This window comes from Mustela erminea, chromosome 2 (genome assembly GCF_009829155.1).
Source record: "Mustela erminea isolate mMusErm1 chromosome 2, mMusErm1.Pri, whole genome shotgun sequence".
Taxonomy (NCBI): Eukaryota; Metazoa; Chordata; class Mammalia; order Carnivora; family Mustelidae; genus Mustela; species Mustela erminea.
This window is the reverse complement of record NC_045615.1, coordinates 78,872,256-78,891,132: the sequence shown is the minus strand read 5'-3', so window position 1 is coordinate 78,891,132 and position 18,877 is coordinate 78,872,256. Positions and strand designations below refer to the sequence as shown.

At 34.9% G+C, this 18,877-nt stretch overlaps 1 protein-coding gene across 2 annotated transcripts in view; it reads right to left on the bottom strand.

Moving 5' to 3' along the window:
- SPATA5 (spermatogenesis associated 5) overlaps positions 1-18,877 on the bottom strand; it is a 337,462-nt gene that overhangs the window by 58,263 nt on the left and 260,322 nt on the right. Inside the window, exon 15 of one of the 2 annotated variants that reach the window (XM_032333335.1) lies at positions 8,146-8,310. In XM_032333335.1, coding sequence (XP_032189226.1) covers positions 8,146-8,310 — 165 coding nt within the window. Of the gene's footprint in view, positions 1-8,145; positions 8,311-18,877 lie in introns of those variants that run through there. The other variant, XM_032333336.1, reaches the window with a different exon arrangement.

The following is an 18,877-nucleotide window of genomic DNA, read 5'->3' as shown; positions in this document are numbered from 1 at the left end:
CATTGTAACCTTGTAAATTCCCTGACAAAGAGTTTAGGGAAAAAGGGGGCTGGTGGCTTATTTCCATTTTACAACACTTTTTATTATAATGCCTCCAGAATCATAGATATTGAACTTGACTAACTGTTCTTGAGGAAATTGAAAAGCAGAGAAACCAAACTTCTCAGGGGGAAAAAAAAAATTACTGGGAGTCTCTGAGCAGGTAAAACTTTCATTTCCATTCAGTGGAAAATTGTGAAAGTTTGCTAAGCAGAATTTTATTAAAATCTGAATTCATGCACAGTCTGTCTTTTCATGTTTTTATTCCTCTGGTGCTATGATTTGGATCTCTAGGACACAGTAGTAGCAAGTATATAGAGACTGCCTAAGATCCCAGGTTTCTAGAAGCACTGTAAAGGAAACAAAACCATGTTATATATCCCTGGAAGTCCAATGTCTAAGAGATTCCTTATACAATTAATTTAATGTATGATAGGTATATAACACATAGATTTTTAATACTAGGAAGGATCACAGACACCATATTACCACCTCCCCTGCTAAAATATGAAAACTGAGTTCTAGAGATGATAACTGATTTGACCCAACTAATACTGTAATATATGGCCAAGATAGGATGAAAATTTAAGTCTTGGCTTTTACCAAACTCCTTCACTTAGTATGTAGATTGTAAAATTGTGGGGACAGGGGAAGGAAAGGGGTGGTGGGGCTGGCTTAAAAGTTACAGCCTAAATATCTGCTTTTGGTTTGTGCTGATTTTTGCTCTGAGAATTCCATCATGATTCATTTGCAACAAGATAGCTACACACTAGCAACTGAAAAGAGTTGTGGAGATAAGGTGTTGGCTGTAAGAGCTTATGTTCAACCTTATATGGGATAAGATGGCTCAGAGGGCATAACGCACCTGACTTTCATCATTGTGGCCATTCATACCAGGTGCTGCACCTCATGGCTGGTTAATACTGCACAAAAGACACCATTTTGTTGTTGTTTTGAAGAAAGGCAGACTGTTGCAATGCACTGCCTCATTTGTATGTGTCTAGAGTCTTGGAAGCTTAACTACCCTACGTTCTCCTACACATGTTACCCGAGAGCTTGTCTGGAGGTTCTAGCAGTGGAGCACAGCTACTTGCCTACACTTGACCAAAGAAAGGTCCTCTTCAACTGAGCACACAGCTTTGGGAGGGACGCACTAACTTCAAGTAGTGAAGGAGGAAGAAGACACCTGCCTAGCCAGCTAGATCAGCTCAATCAACCTTAATGATCAGTGGGGTGACAGATGTCACAGTCAGATCGCCCTCACATCCAAAAAGATATTATACAAAAGATATCTTTAATACTTTAATACTTCCATCTTCTCCCATAATTCATAATAAATAATGAGTTTCCATAATTTATCCCATTCACATAACATGTTTGTCCAGGGTTCATGCAGCAAATCTTAAAGTAACAGAAAGTAGTTTATCTACTTGGGATATAAAATCAAAATTTCTTTATTCAATGCATACATATCAACTTTATATGAGCTACTCTGCAAGGCACTCTGAAGGATATTTAAAAGTGGGTAAGCTAAAAATGAGAATCTTTTAGAGATGTGAAGGTTGTGTCCATACATGGATGCCCAGATGAGGGGGGAGAATACGGACTGAAATGGGGAGTTTATAAAGCTCATGCTCTGCTTGACAAAGCTTTCTCTCAGGCAGGTAGCTCTCATTAAGTGGGGCAACGGAGTACCTTTTCTAATTCACATAATAGCAGTGGGTAGGCTAATGGTGGTTTTGGACACAAAACACCACCAATCTTTGATAACAGAAGTTTGATCACAACATTTTTTATTAACTTTTTCAATGGCTGTCAATGCTTAAAGGAGAAGAGAACGTTTAGATGATATTCAAGGTCCTTCATATCTGTCTTACTTTTCTTGTTTTATCACCTACTACTTCTATATGCAGACTTTTTCTTCTAGTCATATTTCACCATTTAACCAAATCTAGGACATACCATGCTCTTTTATGCGTCTCTGCCTTTCCATCAGCCAGTAATGCTCTATCCCCAGCCCCACTTGACTTAGGGAACTCCTACTCACCCACTGACACTCAGATCAACTACCCCCTTGCTCAGATTCAGCTAGTGTGAGTCACACCCTCTCCTTTCTCCCATAGTATTCTGTACATCATTAGATCATGCCATATGAACACGTTACACGGAACTTAGTCATTTGTATGTTTTCCCTTTAAAATTTCAGGTCTTATTCTCAATATTTGGAAAATACAGTACACGAATAAAGAAAAACACAGTTCCTAACTTCAAGTAACTTATACTTATTTGGGAAGTTGATAACAGGGTAACTAAAATCACATATAAGATAAATATACATAAAAATGTAAAGATGTTTCATATCTGCTGCTTAGATTGCTAAGTCACTGTCCATAAGAGCAGGCAAACCTTTACTAAACATTCAGGTATGTCAAAGAGAATAATGAAACACTTTCAAAGACTCCTCAGTTGACTCCAAAGCATGAAAAGATCATGAAAAATCTTTCAGGAGGAGTTGAAAGATTTGGTTTCTGGTCCTGGGTTTGTCACTTATTTGCTGTGGGAATTCAGACAAATCATTGTTTTTGCTTGGCTCTGGTTCTCTTGGTATAGCACTGTTCCCATAGGGTGAAGATACTCAAATAGATAATGCATACAAAAACACATTTAAAAGTAGAAAATGCCACTTTAGGTGAATGTTAGAGCTGACATTTTTTGTTGGTAGAATGACAGATTCAACACATAAATCTATGATTCATCCAACATTAACATCCACTGACTGTGAGATAATGGTTGCTTTGCTGGACTCCAAGAACAAGAAAAACCTGGTTTCCGCAGCAGAGAATCTCACAGTTTGTTTGGGGAGATCAAAATAACTACAAGGAAAAAAAAACATACAAAGAGCTAAACAAGTAAAACAGAAATCAGTATAAAACCGTTCAAAAAGAGAAGTCACTTCTGGTGCGGTGGTCATGTTTTAATGACAAAAACAGGATTTCACTAGGTTGTGTAAGAAAAGAGGATTTTGAAATTCTGGGTACAGAATTTTAGGGAAAATGCACAAAAAAGAGTAGAGTGGTAACAAGGATCTCAAATAAGAACAGTAGACCGGTTGGCTACAGCAGTATGTATTCACAGGGCAGCTTCTGATTAGGCAGGGCAAGTAGGTGCAGACAGTGTTGCTAAGTGCTGTGGCACACTTTGGGGATGGAACAGGGCTGCCAGGGTGCTCTCTGACACTAAGCAGAGGGCCTGAAACCAGCTATGAGCTGTTCTCTAGTATTATCTCAGATGGGTTGTTAGATAGAGTCAATCTATGCCAAATTCAAATATACTGGTTCTGATTTTTAGTTTGGGGAAAATTGCCTCAAGAGATTTCATGTAGGAAGAGTACAGACATCCGAAATGGCTATGATTTTTTTCCTGTTTTCATTGTGTTGGAGAAAAGAGAGAGCATGTCAGAAGGAATATTAATCAGTAAGATAGAAAATTAATTTAAGGTTCTCTCTTTATGAGCTATAATAGCGTTAAGCATGGTGACTAGAACCTTGTTGAATTAATGAGGCACACTGGAAGGTAATTTTTTAACGTCAAGCTGGCATTAAGACCTTGAGCTATTAGACCCAGAAAGACAGAGACTACAAAACAAATCCAGGGCAAGACACATGATTTTAGTAAAAAAAGAATAGACAGAGTAAATTAAAATGAAGTTAAACCTTTTCAAAAACTTAGCGTGAAATGTATTTAACAAATTGCTATAAGACAACTTTCTTGCAATAGGTTCACTAGATTACCCTAAAAATCACCATATAAAGCAGATGTAATAGTCTTTAGAAAAGAACAAGAAGCAACTCATTTGTAATTTAGCTTTCAGATACACTGTCTGGTTACTGAGGCAATGGAAAACATTACCATCTTATAGCAACATCATCTAATACTTCCGTGGTAAATATAAATACTGAACAGATAAGAGGAAGAAAGAATAAACGGACTTAACATTCATGAAACACTCTTTAAATGTCATGCATTGTTTCTTGGTACTTTTCTATTTGCTACCTGTTTTAACCCTCAAAATGATTTCAGTCACTGAGATAACTTAAAAATGAGAAAATGGAGGTTCAACGTTCAATAACTTGCTGAAAGGACCCTGAAAGAATAAGACTACAATTCTTTTAAAAGTCTATTCGAATGCAACACTAAAATTTTGCTTTGTTTTCCTTTTATTGCTTGTCTTGAAAGTTGAATTCTCAAATCTTGATGTATGAAATAAATGCTCTGACTGCCTATATTATTTATAAAATATGTAACTGATAACTGGCTCTTAGACATATTATCAATTTCACTTAATGAAATAGTCACTAACAGGAGGATAACACCCAAATGCAAGTAAACATTCAACTCCAATTTTACAGATACTATGTATGAGCCTATGTCAGCAAATTCCTATAGAGAGAGGAAATTATATATCTTATTCGTCACCTCTGTTCCTAAGCACATGGCACATGGGTAATGGGCTGGGTTATGCCTTTCATCTGCACATATTTGTGACTGTTGATTTCCTGTTGGTGGGTAAGATAAAAATTTTCCTAAAGTAACTAAGATAACTGGATAAAAGACAAATGAAAAAACGAAGTGGAATCTGCTACAAATAACTTAAAAAACAAAAATCAAAGTAAAAGAAAACAATGGGTATAACCAAAAAAGACTTATTATTTCCTCCTGAACTGAATTCCCATCTGCTTTTAAATGGCAACATGTTTTTCTCTTAACTGGGAGCTACAGCCAAGAAGCCAGACAAAGAGGTTCTGGCCACCAGGGAGCGACGGGCGCAGTGATGGCTGAAGGATGCTACCTGCTTCAGCCTCTCCATGGAGGCTGCTCCCTAGTGACCTGACTCCCCTTCCAGTTGGCAAGAAACTTCCCCTTGGGACTCTCCTGAGAATTAAAAAAATGCTTCAGTTCTCTCTATTCCCTCTCCAGGGAAGGAAAATGAGGTAACTCACAGGGGTCTAAGAGGCCATTTAAAACACTGGGCCATGTAAGCTTTTAATAAACAATGTTCACTGGGCAAATAAATAGGTTGAAAGAAAACAAATAAAAATAGGTTGAAAGAAAACATTTTTAAAAAGTAACTCCTTTAGTTCAGTCATTAAAAGTACCCATATCATTTCTAATCACTCTCTAGAGTTTTTGTCGTTTTTTTTTTTGTTGTTGTTGTTATTTTTTAAGTAAGCTCTACACCCAAGGTGGGGCTTGAATTCCCGACCCCAAAGTCAAGAGTCACATGATCTACCTCTAAGCCAGAAAGGCACCCCTCTCTATAGCTTTTTAATAAAAATTAAACATTAAAAAAATACAGCAGTTAAGTTTCTAAAAGACAGACACTGGTGTCAGCAATTTCCTCATCTCTGGCTCACATTCTTGTTCATGCAGCTAAGACTGTACAGTTTAAATTAATATATAATATTTACTATATATTATAGATAATTCATATATATTACTTATATAATAGTGATGATACAACACTCCTGTAAAGACAACTAATTTATCAGCACTTTCATTTTCCACCAAAAGTGGCCACCAAGATACTTTCTAAATTCGAAAAAGTAGCTATGGCCATAGCAAGGTGTGTTGCTACAAAGTTAGAGGGTTCACCTTATGATAATGACAAAGGGAAGTCTGTTTTTCCTAAATATAATTTTAAAATTGTTTTTCTTTTTCAGGTGGTTAAATGCTTGTTAAATATATACAATGTAATAGGTTCTGTGCTGAAGGATCTGCATTAGACTGAGGACTAAATCAAATTAGTTACATCAGCTGTAAAGCACTGGCTCTGCCAGAGTCAGGTGACGCAGTTTCCAGCTTGAATTTATCTTGCTGCTAACAACAACAACAACAACAAAACAACAACAACAACAACAACAACAAAAAATCAAAACTAATTTTGGCTTTCAACACTGATGCACCATTTTCATTCGGAAGGAAAGTGGTGGGGGAAAGATGGGATCTTATATTACTTGAAGCTAAATGTTGTCGGTCTTAAATTTCCTATTTATTAATTTTAAGACTTTTAGAACTACTAAGAAATAGCTCTGAATAAAATTTCTATGAAGTTGTAATAATATATGGACTATAATTAAGACCAGGGTGGGATATCCTTCCCCCACCCAATCATTATAGGACCTAAAAATGTAGTTCAAGGAGGGACAGAATTTTCTGCTACTTTTCCCTTGTGACTATTTTTAGAAGATCTGATATAAAAATTAATCAGAAATGAATGTGCTTATATTACAGATTGAGTAAGACATGTACTACATAAGAACTAGCAAGCTGGTACAATAATTCCTGGCACCAAATGAGTTTTTTCCTTTCAGCCAGACAGAACCTCATAGGCTTTGATTTTTGTTTTGCACTTCTATGCTACTACCGTGAATTACTTCAAAGTGAGAAAGGCACATTTATACCTTGCTAACTGCTCTTCCACTTCACTCAGCTCAAGTGAAAGATTTATGGTTTCTTCTCTTTGCTGCTTCCTGTAAACTGATATATATACATGATACCAGCTCTTGGTCTCACAACAAAAACTGAATTCTAGAAATGCTGGAGCAGTCAGTTAACAGCAACTGTATGTTCATTTTAACTTAATGGACAGTCATGTCAAGAAGATGCTCATAAGGATTATTTTTTCAGATAGGACTTAAAAATGTATGTACTTCAACTGCTTCTCAAGGTACTTTCTACATGACTGTTTTTTTTTTTCTCTCTCCCAGTGAAAATGAAAAATCTTCAGGTGGGGAAATCAAATATACATAGTTCATAGTTGAGACGAAACAATGAAGAGATTTAGATCTATTTTAGTTGTTGTTATTAACTATGACTGAATGATACACACGGTTCAATTCTACATGTAAATTTACCTACAATTCTGAGTACACTAATGATCTATTAGGTGTTAATCTCTTTTTGGTTTTTACAGAGGACAGATTATGAACTATAGCAAGCAGACAGAATGTGGAGTCTGTATGCTGGATAATTCAGAAGAAAAATAATTTCTTACTTGAAAATATATTAATTTCCCCATACAAATCCATATTGGTGGTATTCAGAAGATATTTCTGTGTTGAGGACTACAGTCTGTCCCTTCTTGAGAAATGCATGTAGAAAAGAAGCACAATTATTTTAATGGATTTTTATTTTGTAAAGAAAAATGCAAAGCAAAAAAGCTGCTAAGGAGAGGGAGAAATGTTTACCTGCTATACTTAAAAACTTTCATTATTTTCACAGAGGTCTTGCTGTTCTTATTGGCAGTATACTTTCCCAGCTAAGGGTAGATTATAGGCTGTCCCTTTAACAGTTTTATTATTTATTTATTTTAAAATTTTATTGCTTTGAAAGAGCGAGAGCATGCATATGCGAGAGAGAGAGAGAGAGAGAGCAAGCATGAATGGGGGGAGCATCAGAGGGAGAAACACAGTACCCACAGAGCAGGGAGCCCAATGTGGGACTCCATCCCAGGACCCTGGGACCATGACCTGAGCCAAAGGCAGATGCTTAACTAACTGAGCCACCCAGACACTCTCTTTTACAGTTTTTGTGAATTTTTAATATATAAGTAAATTAACATAATTTTCCAAAATGATAAAAGATGGTAATAATATAATCTCTCTGCCAAGTCTTGTACTTCTGAGCACTTGCATGACATCCTAATTTCATTTTTATGATCTCTATTAGAAAACAGTATGTAAAGTTGTGTTTCATTTCCATTTGACAGGTTAAGAAATCAAAGTTCAGAGAACTGTAGAATGGTTGGAAGCTGATGTATCAAGAAACCCCAAAGAAGAAACTTCTACTTCTGGTCCAATGTTCTCCCCACTATATTATGTTAATTCTCTGAAGACTACATTTTGAGAAGTGACAGAAACCAGGTAAAAACAACTGAGATACAATAGAGGCCAGTAAAACGCAATTAAATTTAGTGACCACCTGTCATATAGTGCATTTCCTGTTTGAAGATTTCTTAACATACAGTTATTTAAAACAGTCTTTTTGCTAATGACCCCAACCCACTGCTTTCCTGCCACCAAGGTATTTTGAGCAGAACTATCTTACCTCTGCTCCTGAATATGTATCTGTTTGGAGGATGAGTTCATCCAGATCCACATCATTACTGATTGGCATAGAGTGAAACTGGAGGTTAAATATTTCCCTTCTTGTTGCTGCATCTGGTAAAGGCACATAGATGATTCTGTCAATTCTTCCAGGTCGCATCAAAGCCTATAAAGAAGATGATACCAAGAAGATCACCCAAACTCAGAACTGACATTCCACATGAAAGGTACCAAAGAAAGGGCATGTCTGGAATCTCATGAATAACCTACTATTACCCATGATTAGTACATAAAACAAGTCCTAGTGATTCTATCATCTATTTCAAAGATCTAAACAAATAAACAATATTCAGAGTACTTTTGAGAATAGCAAAGCAATAATTCTGAGAGGCTTTCTGCTTCTCAGCAACTGTCAGGTCAATAAAAGATGGCTATTTTCTCTTAGGGAAATGTGTAATATGACTTATATTCATTACATCAAAAGACTTTTTTTGGAACTTCCTGCAATAACTCTTAAAATATGGGCTAAGCTGTTTTAGAGAGCCCTCAAAATAGCATAGGTCTGATCAAAGAATATTTCTAGAGTTGAAAGTAGTCAAATGAACTTCCCTCATATTTTACTAGAGGCTAATGCCTAAATTATCTTAGAGCTAATAAAATTTATCTATTCATAAAACTTTATTGAGCATGCACTATATACCAGACATTGTTCTTGGTACTAGAAAACAGCATAAGATATGTGTAAGATAGATATGTGTAAGCGTAAGATAGATATGTATAAAACTGATTGTGGTGATGGTTACATATGACTATGGATATACTAAAAGCCACTGAGTTGTGTCTTTTAAATGGGCTAAATTTTTAATATAAATTCTATCTCAGTAAAGTTATTAAAACAGATATGGGTCTAAAATGTATATATGTATTAAGGGACTGGGCAACTTTTAGTTGGGGTGGTGAGAGAAAGTCTCTCTGAGGTAACTTATTCAGATGTCCAAAGGAGTCAGCCTCAGAAAGATCTGGGGGAAGAGCATTCAAGGTATCAAGTACAAAGAGCAAGAATGACTAATATGTTCCAGGGAAAGAAAAAAAAAAAATCTGCGGTAGAGTGAATAAAGGGAAAAGAGGTAGGAATGAATTCCAAAAAATAGTCATAGGTGGATCATGAGGCCGTAAAAGACATGGTGAAGAGTGTGGATTGTATGTTAGTTGTAAAAAGACGTCATTGAGAGGTTTTAAGTAGAAGGTGAACTGGTAAGATTTACATTAAAAGATCACTCACAGGATGATATCAAAGGTCTAATTTGTGTAACTACAGTCCCAGAAGAAAAGGTAAGAGAAGATGGGCTAGAAAAAATATTTAAAGAAGAATAAGCCAGAATTTCTCCAATTTGGTAAACAAATTTACACCGTCAAGAAGCTCAGTGAATTTAAAATAAAATAAATATAAGGAAAACCACACCCAGGGGCACCTGGGTGGCTGAGTGGGTTGGGCCTCTGCCTTCAGCTCAGGTCATGATCTCAGGTCCTGGGATCGAGCCCTGCATCCGGCTCTCTGCTCCCCTGCCCCGCCCCCACCCCGCCCCACCTGCCTCTCTCCCTATTTGTGATCTCTGTCAAATAAGTAAGTAAAATCTTAAAAAAAAAAAAAAAAAGAAAAGAAAAGAAAAAACCACACCCAGACACGTCATAGCAAACTGTTGAAAACCAAAGACAAAATCTTGAAAGCTGCCAGACTGAATACAGAGAACAACAATTTGAATCACCAATGATTCTCAATCAAAACAATGAAGGGCAGAAACCAGCAGAACGACATCTTTAACGTGCTGAAAGAATAAAAATGTCACTCCAGAATTCTAGTACCAGAGAAAATATTCTTTAATGGTGAAGAAAAAATGAAGTCATTTCCAGATAAAAGAAACCAAGAAAATTTGTTTCGAGCAGAATGGCACTACAGAAAATGCTAAATGACGTTCTTCAGGTTTAAGGGAAATGACATAAGATGGAAAATTGAATCTTCAGGAAGAAATGAAGAGTACTGGAAATGAAACACTACAAAACTGTACATGCTTTCCACTTCCAAAAAATTACTCTTGCTGCTGACATAATAAAAAATGGCATTTCTTGAAAATTTAAGAGACACTCACTTATAATTAGTGAAACACAGCATATTTCTATATGTGCACTTTTGAATGAAATACCCAGAAAAAAGGTTTGATAGATATAAATACAGAAAATAAGAAAGACAGGAACTATAACATGAACATCTTTTAATTAAAAAACCAAAAAACCAAAACCCTGAAAATGCAGCTGAGACCACATGTAAAATACTATAGAAAATACAAACATCGAAACCACATATGGGTGCATAGCGGAAATCAGGTCTTAGAGAATCAGCTTGTGCGCACGCGCGCGCACACACACACACACACACACACACACCATGATATTCTGTGAGTAATAAACTGTGAGTAATAAATTGTCCTCTGTCTCTGACCCAAGAATCTCATGTCATTAGCCAAGTCCCCATGAAATTGTGACAGGCTAACTTCTTATCTTTCAAATAGGGTAAAGTCTCAGAATCTTTATAGTTCTTGATACGTATGTTCCTAATAATGGAGCCTCTAAATAATATAAAGCAAAATTTGACAGGATTAAAGAGATAAAAAGGTAATTCCATAATCACAATAGGAGATTTTAACTCTTGGCAATTACAGAACAACTAGAAAGCAAATCAGTAAAGACAGTAAGGACTGAGGATTTGAACAAGACTGTCAATTACTGTGACTGAATTGATAGTTATTTAATGACCACTATCCCCAACAACTGCAGAATACATATTTTTTTCAAGTACACTTGGTATAATCACTAAAATAGCTCATATGATGAGCCATTAAACAAAACTCAACAAATTCAAAAGGACTGAAATCATACAACGTAGTGCTTTGACTATAATAAATTAGAAATGAATAAACAATAAGACATAGAGGAAAACCTCAAGCACCTGAAAATTAAACAACACCCAACCTAATAAGCCACAGGTCAAAGAGGAAATCACGAGGAAATTAGAAAGTATTTTAAATTGAATGACAATGCAAATCTAACATATCAAGATTTGTAGAATATACTTAAAAGCAGTACTAGAGACACATTTATAACTTTTTTTAAAAAAGATTTTATTTATTTATTGGACAGACAGAGATCACAAGTAGGCAGAGAGGCAGGCAGAGAGAGAGGAGGAAGCAGGCTCCCTGCTGAGCAGAGAGCCCGATGTGGCTTCTCGATCCCAGGACCCTGGGATCATGACCTGAGCTGAAGGCAGAGGCTTTAACCCACTGAGCCACCCAGGTGCTCCAAACTTATAACTTTAAATAGTAGGAGTGAAGTCCAAAATTAATGACCTAAGGTTCAAGAGTAGGTATAAGGAAGGAAATAATAAAGATGAGAGCAGAAATCAATTAAATAGTTAACAAATAGAGAAAATTGAAAGTCAAGGGTAATTTTCTTGAAAGAGTTTTTTAAAAAGATTTATTTATTTATTTTATAGAGAGAGAGTATACATGTGGGGAGAAGCAGAGAGAATCTCCAAGCAGATTCCACACTCAGCATAGAGCCCAACATTGGGCTTGTCCTCATGACCCATTAGATTATGACCTGAACCAAAATCTGGAAAGATTTTAAAAAACTGATTAAATTCTAACTAGACTGAACAAGGATAAGAGTGAAGAAATCACCAACATCAGAAATGGAAGAGAAGTTATCACTACAGATCTACAGATAGCAACAAGAGAACACTGTGAACAACTTTATGACAATAAATTCAACAACTTTGATAAAAAATAAGTTTCTTTAAAAATCCAGTTACCAAAATGGACACAAAATGAAAAAAACAAAATAAAAAGGACCCTATATTTATATTTTTAAATGTAAATGAATTAATAAAAAATTTAATTTATTATGAGTTTTACACCAAAAAACTCTAGGTCTAAATGGTTTCAGTTCTGAATTCTACCAAAGCAGAAATAATGTAAGATTGTACAACCATTTCAGAATAAAGAAAAGGGAACACTTTTCAAGGTCCAAGTCTTTATGCAAAGGCAAAAGGCAAAACACAAAAGACAAAAACTGGCAGGGGGAAAGGAAATATAGAACTTGGAAGAGGAAAAGGTAAAACTATCCTCATTTGCAGATGCCATGATTGTTTATGTAGAAATACTAAGGAACCTACAAAACTACTAGCAAGATTACAGAATACAAGTTTATTATAAAAATTGTATTTTACATATTAAACAGTAAATAGAAAATGAAGTTTTAAAAATCCACTTGAGACTATATAAAAAGAATAAAATGTAAAAGACAGAAATAAAATTAATAAACACTTTACTGGAAACTAGAACATTATTGAGAAAAATTAAAGACCTACATAAAGAGAGATATACCATGTTCATGAAGTAGAAGACTCAATATTAAGATATTCATTCTTTTCAAATTTATCTATAGACTCAGTGCAATTCCAATAAAAATTTCATAAGAGCTTTTGAAAAAAACCTGACAAACATTATAAAATTTACATGGAAATGCAAATGAGAATAGTGAAAGCAAGTCAAAACAAAAAAGCTGAAGGACTTACACTACTTGATTTCAAAACTTGTAATGCTAAAAAAATCAAGACAGTGTGATAAGGTCCAGGGGATATAAATATAGATCAACAGAATAGATAAGGGAGTCCATAATGATTTTTATTTTTACAGCATCCAACTAGGAAAGGAAAGCATAAATATAATGCTGTAACAACTAGATACTCTTATTTATTTATAAAAATGATTTATTATTTAATTGATTTTAATAAAATCAATTTTAAAAGATTTTTTAAAATCTTTTTTAAAAAGATTTTAAAGATTTTACTTTTTTAAAGATTTTACTTTTTTAAAAAGATTTACTTACTTTAAAGATTCTAAAAGATTTTTTTAAAGATTTTTAAAAATTTTAAAGATTTTTTAAAGATTTTACTTATTTGTCTGAGAAAGAGAGAACACACAAGCAGGGGAAGCAGCAGGCAGAGGGAAAAGCAAGATCCCCTCTGAGCAAGGAGCCTCTCTGGGACTCAACCCCAGAACCATGGGATCATGACCTGAGCCAAAGGCAGATGCCTAAGCAACTGAACCACCCAGGAGTACTTTATTATTTTATTTTAGGGAGTGAGAGAGCAAATAAAGAAGGGAGGGAGAGAGAGTCTTAAGGAGACTCTGGGCTGAGCATGGAGCCCACTTGGGTGCTCAATCTCAAGACCCTGAGATCATGACCTCAGTTGAAATCAAGAGTTGCATGATTAACCAACTATGCCATCCAGGCGCCCCTCAGAACTCATTTTTAAAATGAACACTGATCCTTACTTGACATTTCAAAAATTAACCTGACATGGATCATAAAATTCAATGTATGAGCTAAAACTACAAACTTCTAGAAGTATAAAAAATTAACTGGTCTTTAAAAAATTAATTTTTTTTCTCTTCAAAAGATACCTTTAAGAAAATAAAAAGGCAAGCTACACACTGGGATAAAATGTCAATAGGCATAACTGACAAAAAAATTTTGGATCCAAAATATAAAAAGAAACCTTAAAAATAAAATAATAAGAACACAACCAAGAGAAATTGGGCAAAAAATTTGAACAGAATTTCATAAAAGAAACTATATGGTTGGGAAGTAAGTAAATGAAAAGCTGCTCAACATCACTAGTTACCAGACCAAAGCAAACTTAAATCACAATGTGATGACATAATTACATTCTTATAAAAATGACTAAAATTAAAGACACTGACAATACCAAAGATTGAAAAAGGATAAGGAGCAATAAGAACTCATACAGTGTTAATGGGAATATAAGATACAATCACCACTTTGGAAAACTGTCAGTTTCTTAAAAGGTCAAACATTTCCCACCATAACAACCTAGCTACTCTACTCTTAGGTATTTACTCAAGAGGAACAAAAACATATACCCAGACTTGCACATGGATGTTCATAGCAGTTTTATTCACAATAGCCCTAAACTGTAAACAACTCAAATGTCCACCAATTCATGCATGGATAAACAAAGTATGTATATACATATAAGTGAACACTAACTGGCAATAAAATGAATGAATTATTGATACACTTAACAACATGCATAAGGTCTCAAATCATTTTATTAAGTTAAAGAAATTAGACATGAAAGAATACACGTTACATACATAATTCCATTTACCTAAAATACTAGAAAAAGCCAATCTAATCTATAATTACGAAAATCAGACCAGTGGTAGTTTGGAACCTGGGGCAGAAGAAAAGATGGGTTACCAAGTGAGCAGAAGTAATGTTTTGGGGTTGACTGAAATATTTTCTACCTTGATTGCAAAGGTGGTGACACAGGTTTACATATATATATATATATATTTAAGATTTTATTTATTTATTTGACACACACACAACACACAGAGAAATCACAGGTAGGCACAGAGGCAGGCAGAGAGAGAGGGGGAAGCAGGCTCCTTGCTGAGCAGAGAGCCCAATGTGGGGCTTGATCCCAGGACCCCGAGATCATGACTTGAGCCGAAGGCAGAGGCTTAACCCACTGAGCCACCCAGGCACCCCCAGGTTTACGTATGTTTACATTAATTGTATACTTTAAATGATGCAGTTTATTATGGCATGTAAATTATAAATAAAGTTGATTTAAAAAGCAGTAACTTGTATTTGTTAGAGACTCGGTATTTTTCAATCAATCACTAAATTCAAGGCCATTGGAGATGTTCTCAGATGATCTCTAAAGATTACCTCCTTCAACTAAGCAGTTTGAAAAAAGTCACTCAGAAGTGGTCAATTAAAAAAAATAAGAAGTGGTCAATAAGACAAGGAATACTTACTTAATAACAGATCAATTTTTATGATTTGGCCATGAGGATAGATTGGCAGATATTACCAAGCATTTCAATCCTATAGTCAACTCATTCTCTCTCTTTTAAAAATTTACTTTATTGTGCTTATGTTTAGAGTTCTAAATAGACTGTTAAAGTTCATGGGATCAATTCCATTATATCTCATACCAGTGCTTCATAAAACATTCCAGTAAATGTTAACAGATGTAATACAGAAAAAGCTTTTCTTGTTAAATAACATTTGGGAAACAATGGGTAGAAGCAAAATTAAACAGCTTGGCTTCCATATGCAAAAATTTTTGGAACCCATACTAATAAAAATTTCCAAGAGAAGTCTACAGTAATATATACAAATATTATCCCAAATTCTAATCAAACATCTCAAAAGTTAATATTCCATTTTCACTTTGGAAAATGCTGGTGTGTACTTTCTGCATATGTCTCAATATCTACAATACGGTGAATGATATAATAATAATTATATAACTATATATTATATTATATATATTTTATATATTATACATAATCACATATGATATATAATATGATTATATTATATGTATAATATAATATAGAATATAATATAGAATTATATTATATTATATATGATATAGAATAATTATATATAATATAATTATATTAAATATAATTATTAATAATTATATTAATAGATAACTATTAATTCTTAAGTTATGTATAAATTGGCAAGCAAAAAGTCAATTAACAAAGACACAGTAAAGGTAACTTCCTTTGTTTAAAAATGACTGTTTTGGGGTGCCTGGGTAGCTCCAAGCCTCTGCCTTCAGCTCAGGTCATGATCTCAGGGTCCTGGGATCAAGCCCCGCATGGGGCTCTCCACTCAGTGGGGATCCTGCTTCCCCACCTCTCTCTGCCTACTTGTGATCTCTGGCTGTCAAATAAATAAATAAAATCTTAAAAAAAAAAAAAAAGACTGTTTTAATTATTTAATTATCTGTACCCAACATTAGTACATTAGGTAAAAATGATACATGATCAGCTTCCTTGAAATGTACTTAATTAAGTTTTCAACCTGCATTTCAATTATGGAGAATTACTTCTCCCCTACCTACAACATATATAGGATTCAGTAAAGTAGAATAATTCCAGTAAATATATGTTTTCAAATTATTAAAAGTATTAGTTAAGGCAAATAACATTAATGTTTATATAGCTCTTAAGAATCTATGAACCACTTTTTCACATACTGTATTTTACTTAATATTTCTCCAAATCCTGTGAAGTAGTTATTGTCATATACCTATTATGAAACAGAGAATAAAGCCCTGGAACATACAATAAAAGGCAGAAGTAGGCTGCATGTTGAATCAGTTCTCTTTTTACTTTACTATCCTATCAGTATAATGATACAACAGTATAGATGGACAAATGAAAAAAATTCTTGTTCTGAAATATGATATACATAGCAAAAGAAATTTAAATAATTCTTGCATCAAAAAAAATATTATGTAACTACTTGGGCCAGGCCCTGTTTTAGGTGCTGGGGAAATAGCTGTAAATGGTTTGGTTATTTTTTAAAGTTGAAGTTATCCTTTTCACCCTTATGGGAAAACTCATATTCCAGGCTATTTTAAAATTTCCTTTCCAATAGATCAACAACACAGCAAAGGATATAGAGCACACACGTCATCTAAGTTATTGGAACAACACTCAGCATGCGTCTAGGTGCACCCCGTTCCCCCCCTCCATACACAAGTTGTAACTGTCCCTGGGCAGTGCAGGTTGAGTATACTTCAATGATTATAACGTCTGGGCCAACAGCCAGCTGGTCTTTTTCTGGTCTGATCTTGTCAGTGAAAGTTAGCTTAAAAAATAGTAGGAAAGAGCTTTCCTTCCTGTAGAACCCTGAATGAGTTAACACCCTTCCTAGAATTTCTTTAAAAATACTGTTCTGGGATATTAGGGTGGAAGAATGCATTCTGAATGATGGCATGTTCTGTTATTTTAAAATCAACATATGACAACTCTCAATGAAAAAATAAGCAACCCTTCCTAATACTACTCTGAGCCCTTCTAGCCTAAGGTCATAGATACTGTGGCTGCTACCTTAAAACTCTACTTAAAAATATCATAGGGTAAACCGCCTTTTCAAGAGAACTTATTCAAGACCTTGGCAAGTCACTACATCTCAGCCCTGGTTTCTTCATGTGTGAGAAGGTGGTTCTTTACTCAGGAAGGGCTGTGTACATCTGACAAGAATTCTCCTCAAAATATACAGATGAAGAAATATCCCTACATAATTCTGTTAAATAATTCCATAAAGTTCACCTGAAATCTTTTGGTGCACAGAGGACTACAAATTATTACATGACCTATTAAATGGGACTTCCAACCCTGATTCTAGGACTCCATTATAGTATCTTTCTGAAGGAAGTGCCCACAGCTTATGTTACATGGTGATTACTGAAAATGTGTTATTTTAGTTGATTATACCAATTAATTAAATTAATACCATTATCTTTTCTTTTCTGACCTTTCCAAAAAGGACTTAAAAGCATTTCTGGTATTTCATATTAAGGATTCTTAATGATTCAACTCTATTACCACAGTTATAGGGCGGCTTTTTTAAATAAAATTCTGCAATTTGACACTTGTAATTTCATATTCTATCAAATGTTTAAATCTAATTTAGTTGGTATAGAAATACTTGTTCAGAACAAGGTATTAAAACAGACACTTTGAAAAATCAGGTCCCATGGCTCTCATTTATTTTGAATGTTCAACAGGGTGTGTATGTGATGGTAGGGAGTGCCTTCCTCTAGGAAAGACATTTTACTCTAATTATATTAGATATTACTCTAATTACATCTTTACATTTTACTCTAATAAAAACATATCAGTGTATCATGATGCATGGAAAAAACAGATCCGGAAACTGGGAAGAGAGGTGGATCCTTGGTAACAGCTCTATTTACTTAAAAGAAACCCTGAACTTATTCTAGGCGTCTCCCTTTCCTTCTAAATTTGACGGATAAGCAGTAGGCATGGTTAATGCTACTTCTTAATTCCATCCTGAAATGGTCATCTTTCCTCCATCTTCTTCATTACGTATTTATGTGTTTGTTTACTGTCCGTCTTTCCCAACAGGCTGTAGGCTATATATAATGGCAGGGGTCATATTCTTTTATTCAACACTGTAGACTCGGCAACAGCACACACAAGGCACTCAGTGAGTCAAGACAACACAATCTCTTGTCTAGAATATCATAACTGCCTTGCTAGTTGTTTTTTCTGCATGGAGTCTAATTCTTTCCTTCTTCTTCCTCCCCTAATCTACATCACTGCAAAAGTGATCTTTTTTTTTTTTTTTAAGATTATTTATTTGACACAGAGAGAGAGAGAGACAGGTAGAAGGAAAGGGAGAAGCAGGCTCCCCGCTGATCAAAGAGCCTGGTGGGCGCAGGGCTCCATCCCAGAACCTGAGGATCATGCCCTGAGCCGAAAGCAGACATTTAACGGACTGAGCTACCCAGGTGGCCCAAAAGTGATTACTCTTATACTGCAAATACAGTAACCTATTTTATAACCATCTAATGGCACCTTAAGGGCAAGAGTCAAATTATAGGCTTTCAAGGCCTCTATAATTTTGATATAACTCTCCTACCTTATCTGCAGTTCCTTAAGCACACCTGAGCACTCACAGTTAGCCAAAATCACCATGCTACTGCTCTCTGCCACCTTGTCCTCACACATATTTCTCTCTCTGTTCAGAATATTTTATCTCCTTGTCTGACAAGTTCTACTTTTCTCAATTCACAGCCTTTTCATAATAGA